Genomic DNA, 15,100 nt, shown 5'->3' with positions numbered 1-15,100 from the left:
GTAAGTAATGCTGCAATAAACATAGGGGTGCATATACCTTTTTGAATTAGTGTTTTTGATTTCTTTGGATAAGTACCTTGAAGTGGAATTGTTAGATCATATGTTAGTTCTATTTTTAACTCTTTTCCCGTTTGCCTCGAGAATACTCACCCTACAGCGCTTGCGGCTACAGCGTTTACCCCAAGATAACTCGCAGATTACAGTGCTAACCTCACCCCCAAAATTTGCCATGAACTATCTTACTTTTATTATTATTTTTCACGTTGCTCTAGTATATCCATAGTCTTTAGAAACAAATGAAATCATTCTACTTAAAACACTGTTTTTAGTAGTTTGATCGCTGAAAATGTCAAAGCCTAGAAAACATAGCATTCCTATGAGTGATGTTAAATGAACACTGGCAACGAGCTACACTTTTATTTTCTAAATGAGAAAAAGGCTAATTTTTTGACGATTCTCTATACTGTTTTCCACTGTGGCTGCACCAGTTTAAAATTCCACCAACAGTACATGAGGGTTTTTTTTCCCGCATTCTCCCCCTAACTTTTGTTGTCTTTTTGAGAATAGCCATGCTGACAGGTGCTTCATTGTTATTTTCATTTGCATTTCTTTGATGGTGATGTTGAACATCTTTTCATGGGTCTGTTGGCTATCTGTATGTCTTCTTTGGAGAAATTTCTATTCAGGTTCTCTGCCCATTTTTAAATCTAATTGTTTATTTGATGTTGGGCTCTTTGGTTCTTTATATAGTTTGGATATTAACCTTTTATCATATACATGATTTGCAAATATTTCTCCCATTCAGTAGGCTGCCTTTTGGTGTTGTTTCCTTTGCAGGGCAAAAGCTTTTTACTTTGATGTAATCGAATGTTTCTTTTTACTTCTGTTGCCTTTGCCCTAGGAGACGTATCTTAAAAACCAAAAAAACCAACCCAAAAACCTGCTAAAACCAATGTCAAATAGTTTATGGTTTGTTTTCTTTTGATTTTGTGGTTTCAGGTTTTACATTTGTCTTTAATCCATTTCATTGTTTGTTACGGTGTAAGATAGTGGTTCAGTTTCATTTTACAGCATGTGGCTATTGCGTTTTCCTAACACCATTAATTGAAGAGACTGTTCTTTATCTATTGGATATTCTTGGCTCTTTTGTCATAAGTTAATTGATCATATATACATGGGTTTATTTCTTGGATCCCCATTCCGTTCATTTGATCTGTTTTTATGCCAATACCACATCGTTTTTACTATAACTTTATAATAATTTTCGAAATCAGGAAATGTGCTACTTCCAGCTTTGTTCTTCTCAGGATTGCTTTGGCTACTTGGGGTTTTTGATTCCATACAAATTTTTAGGAGTTTTATTTCTGTGAAAAATACCATGAGAATTGTGATGGGAAATGTATTAAATTTATAGGTTGCTTTGCTTGTATAAACATTTTAATAATATTATTCTTCTATGAGCATGGAGTATCTTTCCATTTGTCTTTTCAATATTTTTCATCAATGTTTTATAGTTTTCAGTGTGCAGGTCTTTCACCTCCTCTGATAAATTTATTTCTAGCTCTTCTTTTTGGTGTAATTGTAATACTTTGTTATTACTGCATAGAAACACAACCCTTTTATATTGAATCCTGCATATTTACTGAATTTGTTGATTAGTTTTAACAATTTTTTGGTGCAGTCTTCAGGGTTTTCTATATATAATATCATGTCATATGCAAATGGAAAAGTTTTACTTCTTGCTTTCTGATTTGGATACTATTTCTTTTTCTTTCCTAATTGCTGTGGTTAGTTTCTAGTACTATGCTGAATAAAAGTGATGAGTGGGCATTCCTAGCCTCTTCTTGAACAATCTGGGTGGAAAAGCTTCGTTTTTCACCACTATGAGTTAGCTGTAGGCTTGTCATATATGGCCTTTAATATGTTGAAGTATGTTCTCTCTATATACCATAATCAAGTGGGATTTATTTCAGGGATACAAGGACAGTTCAACATCTGCAAAATCATTATGATCCACATTAGCAAAATGCAGGATAAAAATCATGATTATCTCAAAAGATACAGAAAAAGCATTTGACAAAATTCAATACCCATTCACAATAAAACCCTCAACAAACTTGGTACAGAGGGAATATACCTCAACAAAATAAAGTACATATATGACAAGGGCACAGCTAGTATATTACTAGAAACATCAACCATTTCTTAAACCCTTCTAAAAACCTCAAGAGGCAGGAACTCATCCAAACTCATTTTAGGAGACCAGTATTACCCTGATATCAAAACTAGACAAGGATATTACAAGAAAATTACAGACAACTATCAGGATGAACACAGATGCAGAAATCAACAAAATATTACCAAACTGAATTCAACAATACTTGTGTTGGAAGAGTTTGAGAAGGATTGGTATTCATTCTTCTTTTGTAGTTTGGTAGAACTTGCCAGTTCATCTGATTTTGGACTTTTGGTACGTTTTCATTACTGATTCACTCTCCTTACTAGTAATGGGTTGGTTCAAACTTTTTATTTCTTCATTATTCAGTCTTGGTAGGTTGTATATTTCTTGCAATTTACCCATTTTTTTTCTTGGTTGTCTAATTTGTTGGCATTGAATTGTTTACAGCACTTTCTTATGATCCTTTGTATTACTCTGTCTGTTGTAATGTCTCCTCTTTAATTTCTGATTTTACTTGGGTCCTATCTTTATGAATCCAGCTAACAAATTGTCATTTTTATCTTTTCAAAACACTGGCTCACAGTTTCATTAACATTTTCTATTTTCTTTTTAGTCCCTATTTCATTGATTTCTAACTGGTTTATTTCCTTCCTTCTACTAACTTTGAGTTTCATTTGTTCTTTTTCTTGTTTCTTGAGGTTATAGTTAAGATCTTTTTTCTTAGTGTATGTAGGCTTTTTATTGTTATAAACTTCCTGCTTTTGCTGCATCCCATAAGTTTGATATATTTCCATTTTTGTCTCGTTATTTTTTGATTTGTCTTTTCATTTCTTCTTTGACCTACTGACTGTTCAGTAGCAGGTTGTTTAAGATCCACATGTGTGCTTTTTCTAGTCTTCTTCTTGTAATTCATTTCTAGTTTCATACTATTTATGGTCAGAAAAGATACCTAATATAATTTCAAACTTCTTAAATTTATTAACACTTGCTTTGTGGCTTAACATGTGATCCATCTTAGAAAATCTTCCCTGTGGACTTGAGAATGTGCATTCTGCTGCTTCTTTGGATGGAATACTTTGTAAATATTAAGTACACCTGATATAACATGTAATTTAAGTCCAATGTTTCCTTACTTATTTTATGTAAATGATCTATCCATTGATGAAAGTGGGGACTGATATACCCTATTATTGTATTGTTATCTATTTCTATCTTTGTTTTTAGTATTTTATATATTAAGATGCTATGCTGGGTACATAAATATTTATAAATGTTATGTCTTGCTGTTGGATGGTCCCCTTTACCATTATATAATCTTGTTACTTATTACTGTTTTTGTGTTAAAGTCTATTTTGTCTGATGTAAGTATAGCTATCCCAACTTGCTTTTGGTTTCCACTTGTGGAATTTCTTTTTCTCTCCTTTCACTCTGCGCCTATGTGTATCCTTAAAGTTGAAGTCTCTTGTAGGCAGCATACAGTCTAGTCTTTTAAGAAATTTTATGCCAGCTATTCTATGTTCAATTGGAGAATTTGATTATAGTTAGATTAATAATTGACAAGTAAGTTCTTACTAATGCCATATCTTAATTGTTTCTGGGTGGTTTGTAGTTCCCTTGTTTTTTTATGCCTCTTTTGCTGCTTTCCTTTGTAAAGGGCTGTATATAATTTAAGACATTTATTTGGGTTTATTGGTAGACTAAAGAGTAAGAATTGACTAATTATTATGCCAAATTCTGTTAAAATGGCTTAAAAATATCTCATTAAAAACTTTCTCATAGCTCTATAAATGTGTCTCACAGGAAACAACATAGTAATTCTTTTCTGATGACGGTACTTCAAAGAAAATTTCTGCTTTGAATACTGTTAGAAAATGAAGAACCAAGTTAAAGAAAACTTTTACAATATAAAGTCATTATATAATTTTATTTTTCCTTTATCTTAATCATATACTTTAAATAAAAAGATATAAAAGATGTTAAATAAAATTTGGGAAATTGGAATAGGCAAGCATTGTTAATGCCCTAAACACAAATTCCAAATGGTTTCTTTCAAATAGCCACGTATGTAGATGTATCCAATTTTCAAATCCAGCTGCCTGATTGAATGCACCCTGGTCTGACAGAAATAGTGCCAGGTAGTCAACCAAGGCCAAGTGCACACAAAAATGGTGCTGAGAGAAATGGTACTCTTTGGAGGTGCTGTTGTAATAATGTGGCCATTAAAACCTTTAATTCTGCCAGCTGTTTTTGAAATACCCAACGACACTGATATGATTGCAGAAAATAATCTCCTGAAGTATATTACCAATATGATACATATTAATATGACTCCCAGGTAGCCCTGGCTTTAGAGCCGATTCCACAGGTGCTTACTTAGGCCAAGTAACAGGATATACAGTACTTACTATTTTATTTACTGCTTAACATGTTTCTCAATTAAGGTTGGAGTTACAGTTATAGGTAATAGTGTAGGTACCTATAATCTGGTTTATGGACTTGGTGTCAGAACTGTGAATTACACACACTTGGGAGATGGGGCCCATAGCTTTGATTCCATGGTACTCCCCTCAGTGTCCAGCACACTGGTATTCACATAACTGGTAGAGTTATTCAGTAAATATTTACCAGGACCTCTTTAGGCATTGCATTCAGGATTCTTGTAGAAACAAGCCAATTTAAAAAATTTTCTAGGCTTTGAAAATTTAATTAAATGAAAGGCACTTGCCATTACTGATCATAATTCAAAAAGGTGGTATTAAATTAAGGCCAGAAGTGGTGATTATTCTAGATTTGTCTACATGTGTAAAGTGAAATCCTAGAGAAAGAGTTAAGGAATATACTAGAAACAATATGGGAGAGAATATAAAAAATAGGGTTACAGTTGAAAATGAAAAAAAAATCTATTTTTTTCTATAAATTACAACTATAAAATATGAAGAAATATTGGGGAAGGGAGGAAAGTGATATTAAAAAAATAAACAAAACTCTTGCAACATAATAAAGCGTAATCCCAATAGGTTTTTGGGAAACCTAAAGTTTTTTAAAAAGTTCATTGACTTATTTTGATTAATTGGGATTTTTACCATTCCACACATCCTGAATTACAACTAACTACATGTTACTTAACAATATTTTGTTAAAATGCAAGGAAAAATTTTTGGATTCTTTTGAGTCTGAACAACTGCAAAATTAAAAGGTCCCATGCTTAGATTTGCATACTTAATTTTCTTACAAAAATAACTTCGCTTATTGTGCCAATATTTATCTGAACATGGTGGCCTCCAACAATAAATTAATAACTGGAATAAGCACTGTATCATTATGAGCTATTATAAAACAAAACTGCAAAGTTATTTTTCCTGTTTGAAGAGATAAGACAGAGTGAAAAACCACAACTATGAAGAAAAAAGGCAAATGTAAATAAAACATACTCATCAAAACAAAGAAGGCAAAAACATAAATACTAGAAACATATTTCAAAAGTAAATTATCACAGGGAAAACTTTCATGAAAAATATTCAGAAAATAAATTAACAAGTATCTTTAAAACAGAGAACTCTAAATACCTGACATATTTGGGATACTCTACAATGTGCAATTACTATAAATAATTTTTCCTCAGGTATTTCTGAATGCTGTAGAAATCTATAGAATTTAACTGTTACAAAAATTTTTTTCTCAATTGTGAAAAATTAAAATCAATTCTTCAACTTTTATGAAAGAATGAAAAATCTCTTCAATATAATATAGCATGAAAATAGGGTATCTGTTTATTTTGCCTGCCACATCGTATTTTTTAAATGAAATGTATGATTCGAGAATCAATTTTGGAGAATTTTTATGAGAACAAGTGAATGAAAACCAAGTTCTTTCTTCTCATGCAAGCCATAACTTTTGATAAAAATCTACTTTGTACAATTTAGACATATATGTATATAATAGCAGAGCAGGCTTCTATTCAAGCCAGCCAGCCTAACCATCATTTCCAGGGGTCTGCAATCTATCGCTCGTGGACTGAATGTGACTTGCCTATCTGTGTATGTCCCTCAGCTAAGAATAGTTTTTACGCTTTTTAAAAGGGTTATAAACAAAACAAAAACAAAGAAACGCATGTGACAATGGACCACATGCGCTCTACAAAGCCTAAAATATTTATCTGGCCCTTTATAGAAAAAGTTTGCAGACCCTTCATTCATGCCAGACAGTGCACTTACAAGTCCAATATAATGTTCATTCATTCCCATCAAGAATGTAGTAACAATCTAAAAAGATGTCTTCTGATGTCATCTGTCTGAATTTCTTTTTAATTTTTTTCTTCTTCAATATCATTAAAGTTCATCCTACAATAATAATGTAAAAGTAATTGAAAAAGTATGAGTTTACAATATTAAAAACAAGGTAAAGTAATATAAACTAACCTAAATTTTACCTTCTCAAAAATATTCAATATTCTTATTTAATGAATCATATGAAAAACATGTCTTGCCTATATACAACAATGGAAAAGAATATTGCACTGTTCTTAACTTGCTCATGGCAGATATTACCAGTAGTTTTATGCACTTCCAAAGTCATATGCTGATATGCTCTTTAACTTAATTTCAGTTATGCTATTTTGGTTTATGACTAAGTGTTTTCTATTTCAAATGTTTAACTTGAAAGTCACAATTTTAAAAATAAAATCTTGAGAAAACTAACATAGCTAAACCACTGGAAAAACATTTTTGTTTACTGAAACCAAGAAAATAAAGATTCATAACGACATCTTTCCTATCTTTAAGATTTGGATAAAGTGTAATTCTCGAAGCAGGCTAAGAATTTCTGTATTGGGGTCTGTAGTTCTAATATGGTTCTATAAAGCCAGATGTCTCTAACGCTCTCCAGAGACTATGCTGTTTTTTTTTTTTTTTTCCTTCTTTCACCTTATGGGGAAAGAATCTAAGAAACTTCATGTGATTATATTAAATTCCATTCAGAAAGCATTCTAGCTTTTATGGATTCTCTGGTCTGTTTCTGCGTATGTACTAGACTGACAATTTAAAGAAGAAAAAAATAAACAGCCTTTGTGAAGAATAGCGAAAAAAAGGTTGTACTGCTTCCTGATAGATTAAAAATTCAAGGAGAGGCCAAGATGAGTAAGGGTTCCGGTACATCCTGACTATACCAAGAACAAAAGAAACTGCTATCCAAAATGTGTTATGAGGCTCCAGTATATTTATTCCTAACAAGTCAATGCTTTATATTGCCATTTGAACCAAATTTAAATAATTTATGACCAGTTACTATTTTTTGTTAAATGGTTTTACTTGTCCAAATGTCTAAGCATTTCAATGTCTAGAGGCTATATTCTGATTCTTATGTTTTCCAAAAAAGAAATTTCCAACTACTTACTGTTTTTTGAAGCTTCATTTGATCTGTTTAGTATAGTAAGAATAACTTTAAATAATGTTTGCCAAAGTTAGCTCTAGACTCAGTCCTTCTTACCTTATTTCTCTTTCCATGTTTTTGGAGATTTTCCAATTTTTCATATATTAGGGTAGCAATCTCTTTTGCATCTCTAGAATCTATTTGCTCTCCCCAAATAGTTCTCTAAAATTAAAAAACACCTTTCTTATAATCGAAACATGACATTTCCATCTAAGAAATTTGGTTAAATATTCCTTAAAGTTCTAAGTGTTCGAAACTCGAATTTCTTCAAGGAAATAATGCTGCAAAAACAGTTTACTGTTATTTAACTGAAATAAATATTAACAATACTGTTATGGGAACATGTAAAATAATTCCTTAAGAAAATGCAGTGCTTACTTCAAATGCCTCAAAACACCTAAATTGTATAAGAAAAGACATCCCCAGAGGACCCAAATCATTCCAATTTAATATAATCACTGGCAAAGGCAAAAACTTGACTATGTACACAATGGGAAGCAATGGCCTGGTTCTCATCGGCCCACAGCAGGAAGATGGCTGAAAAGCAGGGAAGGGGGCAAGTCAATACACCCAATATATTCTGCTTATTTTGGATCTGAAGCCCTGTTTCATTCTTCTTGGTGGGAATCCCACATGTGTATGCTAGTATTTTGTTTCTTTGTATAACTGTCCACCTGGTATTTGTTTACTCCAATTGTTCTGCTTTGGCCTTCTCATCTGGCCTGGACTTCGGGATGCCACCCCTGTCGTTCAGTTTAAATAGGGATGTTTTGGGTTCTAATTTGTCCTCTGGGCTCCTCTGGACACATGGTAACATCATCTTTCAAAGAACTCCCTCGATTGCCTGGTCAATTCTGTGACTGCTCATTATAGTGTTATTTCTCCAACTACATTTTACTTGAAAAGGTCCCTATTTATGTCACCCGTTTCTCAGTTGTTCTGAGAATTGGGAAGTAGAGATAGCAATTCCAAAAGAATGAAGATTCAGGCTCTGGTATAAGCAGCTCCTTTACTCTCAAGTTCTGTCTACCCTAGGCTGTTCTTAAGATAGAGTTAGCCTCTTAAACTAATCAAAGTCATTCACTGAAAAATCTAGATGTCTGACAATTCTAGATTTCTGAAATTTATCATTTAATTTCTTTATTTAGCTCTATTTCAAAATGTATTATAATTATCAATAAACAACAGAGCTTAATCTGATATTCTTTCTCAAACAGTATGTTAAAATATTTGAAATTATTTCAAATGTTTTACTAGAAAACACAAATATAGTAGTACATGGCAAATATTTATTTTATCACAGTTCTGTTGTTGAAATGTCATTCTTTTACTTGGGAAGACAACAAATGTCATGATTACTTTCAGTTGACAATTATACTGGCTGAAATACATATGCTTTTGTACCAATAATCATAGAGGTTGTCACCAGAACTGTAAAACCCACTGGTAGATATCTAGCTTTCTTGTTGGGGGGGGAAAAAAAAAAAAAAAGGTATTGTCAGTGACCAAAAAAAGGAATTATGACTGAAGCAAGAGACCCTAACTTTTATTTTGTAGTCTAAACCATTAATAAACATTCCTCAAGATAAATGTTCAGGCATTAAGGCTATTTCAAAAGTATAATAGTACACTATACTTTCCTGGAAAAAAAACTGATTATAAAGATAATATATGTTAATTTTATAAAAGCAGGAAATACAAAACTTCACAAAGTATTAATTACCTTGAATTCTACAACGATAAAAAAAACACTATTAATATTTCGGTATATCTTTTTAGTAGTTTTTCTATTCGTGAGTATAAAAATTTTAAGGCAGTGGATATCATATCAACTGTGAGACAAAAAAAAAAAACCAACACAAAATCACAGTGTATATGTAAAAAGGAGTTTGTTTCAGTAACAGGCAATAAAATAATGACAAACGGAGAAGAAACAAGAAAAAAGCATTACTAACGCTAAAAACAAATCTTTTGATGCCGGCCTGCTAAAACAAAGAAACGAAGAGGAAAAAGCCTGTACACACCTTTGCTCTTTCGTAGGGATAAAATTTAACAGTTGGATAGGCTCTGATACCGGCTTTCTGGCATGTTTGAGCATAAGCCTGACAGTCTACTTTTCCAGCTTTCACTTTTCCTTTAATCATCTGAAAAAAGAAAAATATGGTTTGCCATTCTCTTTGGCATAAAGTATTTTGACAACCACAAAGCAATATGATACTAAAAGTTTCAAATCTTTATAAATCTAAGTATTTGTTATTTTAAAAACTTAGTTTTAATCCTTACCATTCAAAACGAGATTGTTTCCAAATTTTTACTGGCTCTTTAAATCTCCTATTTGTCCAGCACCACCTCCCCAATATCAAATAAACTCTTTTGACCTAACAAGAAAACTGAGAAGCTTTACCCAGAACTATCTCAACTTCCTCGTACCTACACCTTGTCCGTCATACCACAAACATCTCAGATTCTGTCTTCACTCCACCTTTCTCTGGTCTCACGTGCTAAGGTAGCACTCTTCATCTTGTGGAAGGCTGACCACTCCAACTACACTCTCCAGGTCTTCCTTGTCAAATCTTACTCTCTTCAGTTTTTACACACATGATCAAAAAAAGATTCCTTCCATAACTGCACTGGTTCCCCTAGCTACCACCCTGCTTCTCTTTCTTTTTGACTTTACTCTTTTACTACTTTTTCTCTTGTCATTTACTTATTTATGTATTTATCAACAGATTTTGGTCTAACTTCTGTTTTTACTGCTCCCCCCACTGAAACTGCCATAAATTCACCAATGACTTCTATTTGACCCAAGTGAATGGATTTCTTTTCAATCTTCTTAATGGGTACCTGACATTGCTAACCATTCTTTTTTCTTTCTTGGCATTTACCACTATATTCTCTTGGCTTTCCTACCCCTCTATCTGTTCTTCATTTCTAGAGAGGGGACCTCCTTCTACACCTGCCTTTAAATTATAATATCTAATTACAGTTCTATTTTTGGTCAATAATTCCTTCACTGTGAACACTCTCTCAGGGAGGTTTTATATACCCATATGATGCTGAACCCCAACCTCTCCCCTCAATCTCACAGTCATGTACTGGGCTAGCATGTACTGGGATGGCTTCAGCCAAAGAAGCACCTTAAATACAAACAACATTTCTAAACCGAACCTTCCATCATATTAACCTACTCTTCTTCTGTCCTAGCTACTCAGTTCAGGCCAGAAACTGGGACCATCCTAGACTCCTTCCTCTCCCACCATTACCACAATCAAACTCGAAATCCTATTCTTATATCTCCCTTGTATTTCTCCGTTCTTTCTAACACCATTGCCTCAATCCTGGTTCAAGTTATCATCTCTCACCTTGGGACAACTAAAATCTTTTCTGCCTTTAGTTTTGTCCCCAAGGCTGGGGTACTCAATAGGCAAACTATTTAGGGCGCCAGCAAAGCTGCAGGCAGAAACATGTATGCGTGTACACATACACACATCCACATACCTCTCCCCTCCGAAGGTCAGAAAAATCCAGACAAAACTAGAAATCTAAAGTTTACGTCATTTCTATATTTATTTCATGTATTCGTTGCTTTGTATTCTCAATTACTTATAGAAGGGCCCCATATTGTTTTTGGTACTCTAAATATCTTTCTCCGGCTTTGCTGGCTTGTGTTTAGTCCATCCAATATGATCTGCCTAAAATGTAAAATGGTTTTGGCCATATCCAATCATTCTCCTCTAACGTTTATACAGAACACATTCTGAACTATATGAATCACCGAGGAAGAGTGTACAATATGAATAGTAGGAGGAAAAGGACTAAACCTCCTTCTCCTTGCCTGTTTATTGAACCTCACTTTTTGCCATTCCCCATCTAGTTTTTATATTCTGATAGCACTGGACCAAGGATGAAGATCTCCAAACATGCCCCACTCTCTTATGTCTTTTATCTTCGCAAATACTGTCTTTTTTCCTTAGAGTACTTTCTAGCCAATCCTCTTAAATGCCAACTCCTAGTCATGTTGTAATTCTTATCTCAAATACTAACTTTTCTGTGGAGCCCTTCTGTCTCCTCCTAGCATGACTCTGACATTCTTTTTCCCATGTTCTTGCCTCACTCTAATTTCACTATAACAATAATCCTGTTGTAGTACATATATTTATTTGCATTTTATTTTCCCACTAATATAAACTTTAAAGACATGGAACTTTTGTCCTTCCATTTTTGTAGCCCAGTATTTATTTCACTTGGTACTTAAGATTTATTGAATAAATGACCTTTGTCATGTTTAACAATTTTCTGCTATGTTCAAACATTTTGTTAGCACTGTTGGAGAATGACGTCAACATCGTGGGCAGAGTGAGAAGGCTCCATTGTTTCTCCCCTTAAGTTTACAACAAGTTGAACTATAACTCGATAAGAGTATCCTGATCAACACACAAACGTGCCTGAGAGATCCATGTATCAGGATATACAAAGGTGGGCATTTTGGAATGAAAGGGGAAGCAGGATGGAGGAAAGACAGGGAAAGCAGCCACAGAAGCAGTATGGCATCCACAACAGCTCAAGCAAGCATGGTAGCAGAGGAGGAGTTGGCTGCAGCCCTTACATTGTGAGCCTGAGACTGGGCAGAAGCAGTTTCCCTCCCAGAAAAGGCAGTTCCCTTGCCCCCTCCATACTGTGGCAGAACTACGTAGAGGTAACTGGGAAACTTCAAATAAAACAGTAGCCAAGTTATTACTAGCAGGTGAGTAGACCTGCAAGATAGTGAGCCTGCCTCCCCTCCCCCACAAGCCCCAACACAGCCCAGTAAAGCCAAAAACACAAGGAAAAAGTACACAGTTCTGGGAGCTTACAAAACCGGTTCCACCACCTGCCACATCCTTCCACCACAGTGGTGGTGTCTCATAACTGAGGCAAGCTGGTCACAGGGAGGACATCCACTAGCGGTACTTTAACTGAAGCAGCCTCACTATGTTCCCAGAGGCACAAGTAGTTCAGGTAAGAGAAAACGAATAATTGAACTATAGCACCATCTACTGGGAAACAAAAGAAAGTATCCTACCCATCAACCTGTAGAACTGTTGAAAGCAAAACATAACACAAGAAAAGAGATCACTACCTCAAATGCACAGACACAGAAACAATCCATCAAATACCATGAACAACCAAAGTAACTTGGGAGCACAGAAAGAAAATGAAGTCTACAGATTTCAAGGAGCAATGTGATTTAAATGACAGAATACAAGACTGCAGATATGAAGAAACTCAATGATATATAATAACATTGAGAAGGGCAGTTTGATGAACTCAAGAATATAATTAATGAACAAAAGTAGTACTTTACCAAAGGGATTGAAACTATAAAAAAAATCAAACAGATATTCCAGAAAACACTGGAAACAAAGCAGCCCAGAGGTAAGAATTAGCAAACCTGAAGATAGAAACAACCCAAGAGGAAGAAGAGAGAACTCAGAGTTAAAAAAAATGAAAACTCTATGAGAACTATCTGACTACACTGGAAACAGCAACCTAAGGATAATAGATATACCTGAAGAAGAGCAGAGAGCAGAGAGCCTACTCAAAGAAATAATTGATGCGAATTTCTCAAGTCTGTGGAAAGCACTGACATCAGAATAGAGGAAGCTAACAGAAAACCTAATTATATCGCAAAATATTTCCTCCAAGACACATTTTATTCAAACTGTCAAAAATTAAAGACAAAAGAAGAATTCTCAAGGTAGTCAGGCAAAAAAAAAAAAAAAAAGACCATAGCCTACAAAGGAAATCACATTAGACGATAATCAGATTTATCAGTAGAAACATTACAAGATGGAGAGAGTGGAAGGAAATATTCAAAATATTGAAAGAGAGGAACTATCAGCCAGGGATAATATACTCATCAAAGTTATCTTTTAGCTATTAAGGAAAAATAAAGGCTTTCTCAGACAAACAAAAGCTGAGAGAATTTGCTGCCACAAGACCTATATTACAAAACATGTTGAAAGTAGCTCTTCTTCCAGAAACAAAAAGACAAAAGTCTACAAAACTTTGAGTAAGATAATAAAGAGAAGCAGGCAACTGCAAATCTACTTCAGAATAGGTTATTAAACAATTATAACAAAAAGGTTAAAGGGGGGAAAAAAGGGCATTAACTATAATTACAACATTTTGGTAACAAATGCACAAAATCAAAAGAAATAATTTGTGATAACAAAATCATAAAAGGGGAGGAGGAAAAGGACTGAACGGGTACAGGTAAATGAAGAGGCAATCAGAAGAAAAAGGACTATTGTGTGTATGAGACATTTTATAGAACCCTAATGGTAACCACAAAATAGAAATTCAGAGTTGAGACATGAAACAAACAAAAAAAAGGAAATGGACAAAAGAAATTGTAAGAAACCACCAAACTGAAACAGCAAACAGAATTAGAAGGAAAAAAAACAATGGAGCAACAGAGCTACTGAAAAACAAAACATAAAATGGCTGTAATAAGTTCTCATATGTCAATAATCATCCTAAATTTATATGAACTGAACTCACCAATCAAAAGGCACAGAGTAGTGGGATGGATTAAAAAACAAGACCCGGCTAAATGTGGCCTATAGGAGACTCATCTCAGCTCCAAAGACAAAAAGAGGCTCAAAGTAAAGGGGGTGGAAGATGATACTTTAAGCAAATGCTATGCAGACAAAAATGGAGGTAGTAGTCCTTATATTAGACAAAATAGATTTCACAGTAAAAAAGGTAACAAGAGACAAAGATTGACATTTTATAATGCTAAAGGGGACAATTCATCAAGAAGACATAACACTTATCAATACGTATGTATCCAATCTGGCAGCACCAAAATATATAAAGCAATTACTAACAGACCTAAAGGAAGAAACTGACAGCAATGGATAGATCACCCAGAAAGAAGGTCAATCAGGAAATAATGGCCTTAAATGACACAATAGACCAAATGGACAAAATTGATATTTTTAGAATTTCCCATCACAAAATGACAGAACAGACATTTTTCTCAAGTAAATATGGAACATTCTCAAGGCTAGTTTTGTGTAGGGGCACAAAACTAGTCTCAATAAATTTAAGGCTATTAAGAAATCATTCCAAGCATATTCTGCAACCACAATGGTATGAAATTGGAAATAAACTACAAGTAGAAAGAGGAAAATAAACAAATATGTGAAGATTAAACATGTTACTAAACAAATATTGGGTTAAAGAAGAAATAAAAGATCAAAAGATACAGAGACAAATGAAAATACTATATACCAAAATTTTTGGGATGCAGCAAGAGTGGTAGGCAAGAAGCAAGTTTATAGCATTATAGGCTTACCTCATGAAACAAGAAAAATCTCAAATAAACAAGCTAATATTACACTTTATAAAACTAGAAAAGGAAGAACAAATGAAGTCCAAAGTCAGCAGATGGAAGAAATAATAAAATTAGAGCAGAATAAGTGAAATCTAAAATAAAAAGATAATAGA

The 15,100-nt window shown here is 33.8% G+C and overlaps 1 protein-coding gene across 3 annotated transcripts in view; it reads right to left on the bottom strand.

Annotated features, from left to right (window-relative positions):
• Positions 1–4,572: 4,572 nt before the first annotated feature.
• DNAJC10 (DnaJ heat shock protein family (Hsp40) member C10) overlaps positions 4,573–15,100 on the bottom strand; it is a 45,729-nt gene continuing 35,201 nt past the window's right edge. For all 3 annotated transcript variants that reach the window (XM_006921458.3, XM_025039343.1, XM_025039342.1), the window contains 3 exons: positions 9,631–9,750; positions 7,664–7,768; positions 4,573–6,519 (listed from right to left, as the gene is read on the bottom strand). In XM_006921458.3, coding sequence (XP_006921520.1) covers positions 6,508–6,519; positions 7,664–7,768; positions 9,631–9,750 — 237 coding nt within the window. In that variant the 3' untranslated portion in view covers positions 4,573–6,507. The remainder of the gene's footprint in view (positions 6,520–7,663; positions 7,769–9,630; positions 9,751–15,100) is intronic.

This window comes from Pteropus alecto, unplaced genomic scaffold (genome assembly GCF_000325575.1).
Source record: "Pteropus alecto unplaced genomic scaffold, ASM32557v1 scaffold3, whole genome shotgun sequence".
Lineage (NCBI taxonomy): Eukaryota > Metazoa > Chordata > Mammalia > Chiroptera > Pteropodidae > Pteropus > Pteropus alecto.
Note: the sequence above shows the minus strand (reverse complement) of the source record. Positions and strands in the feature narration are given on the sequence as shown.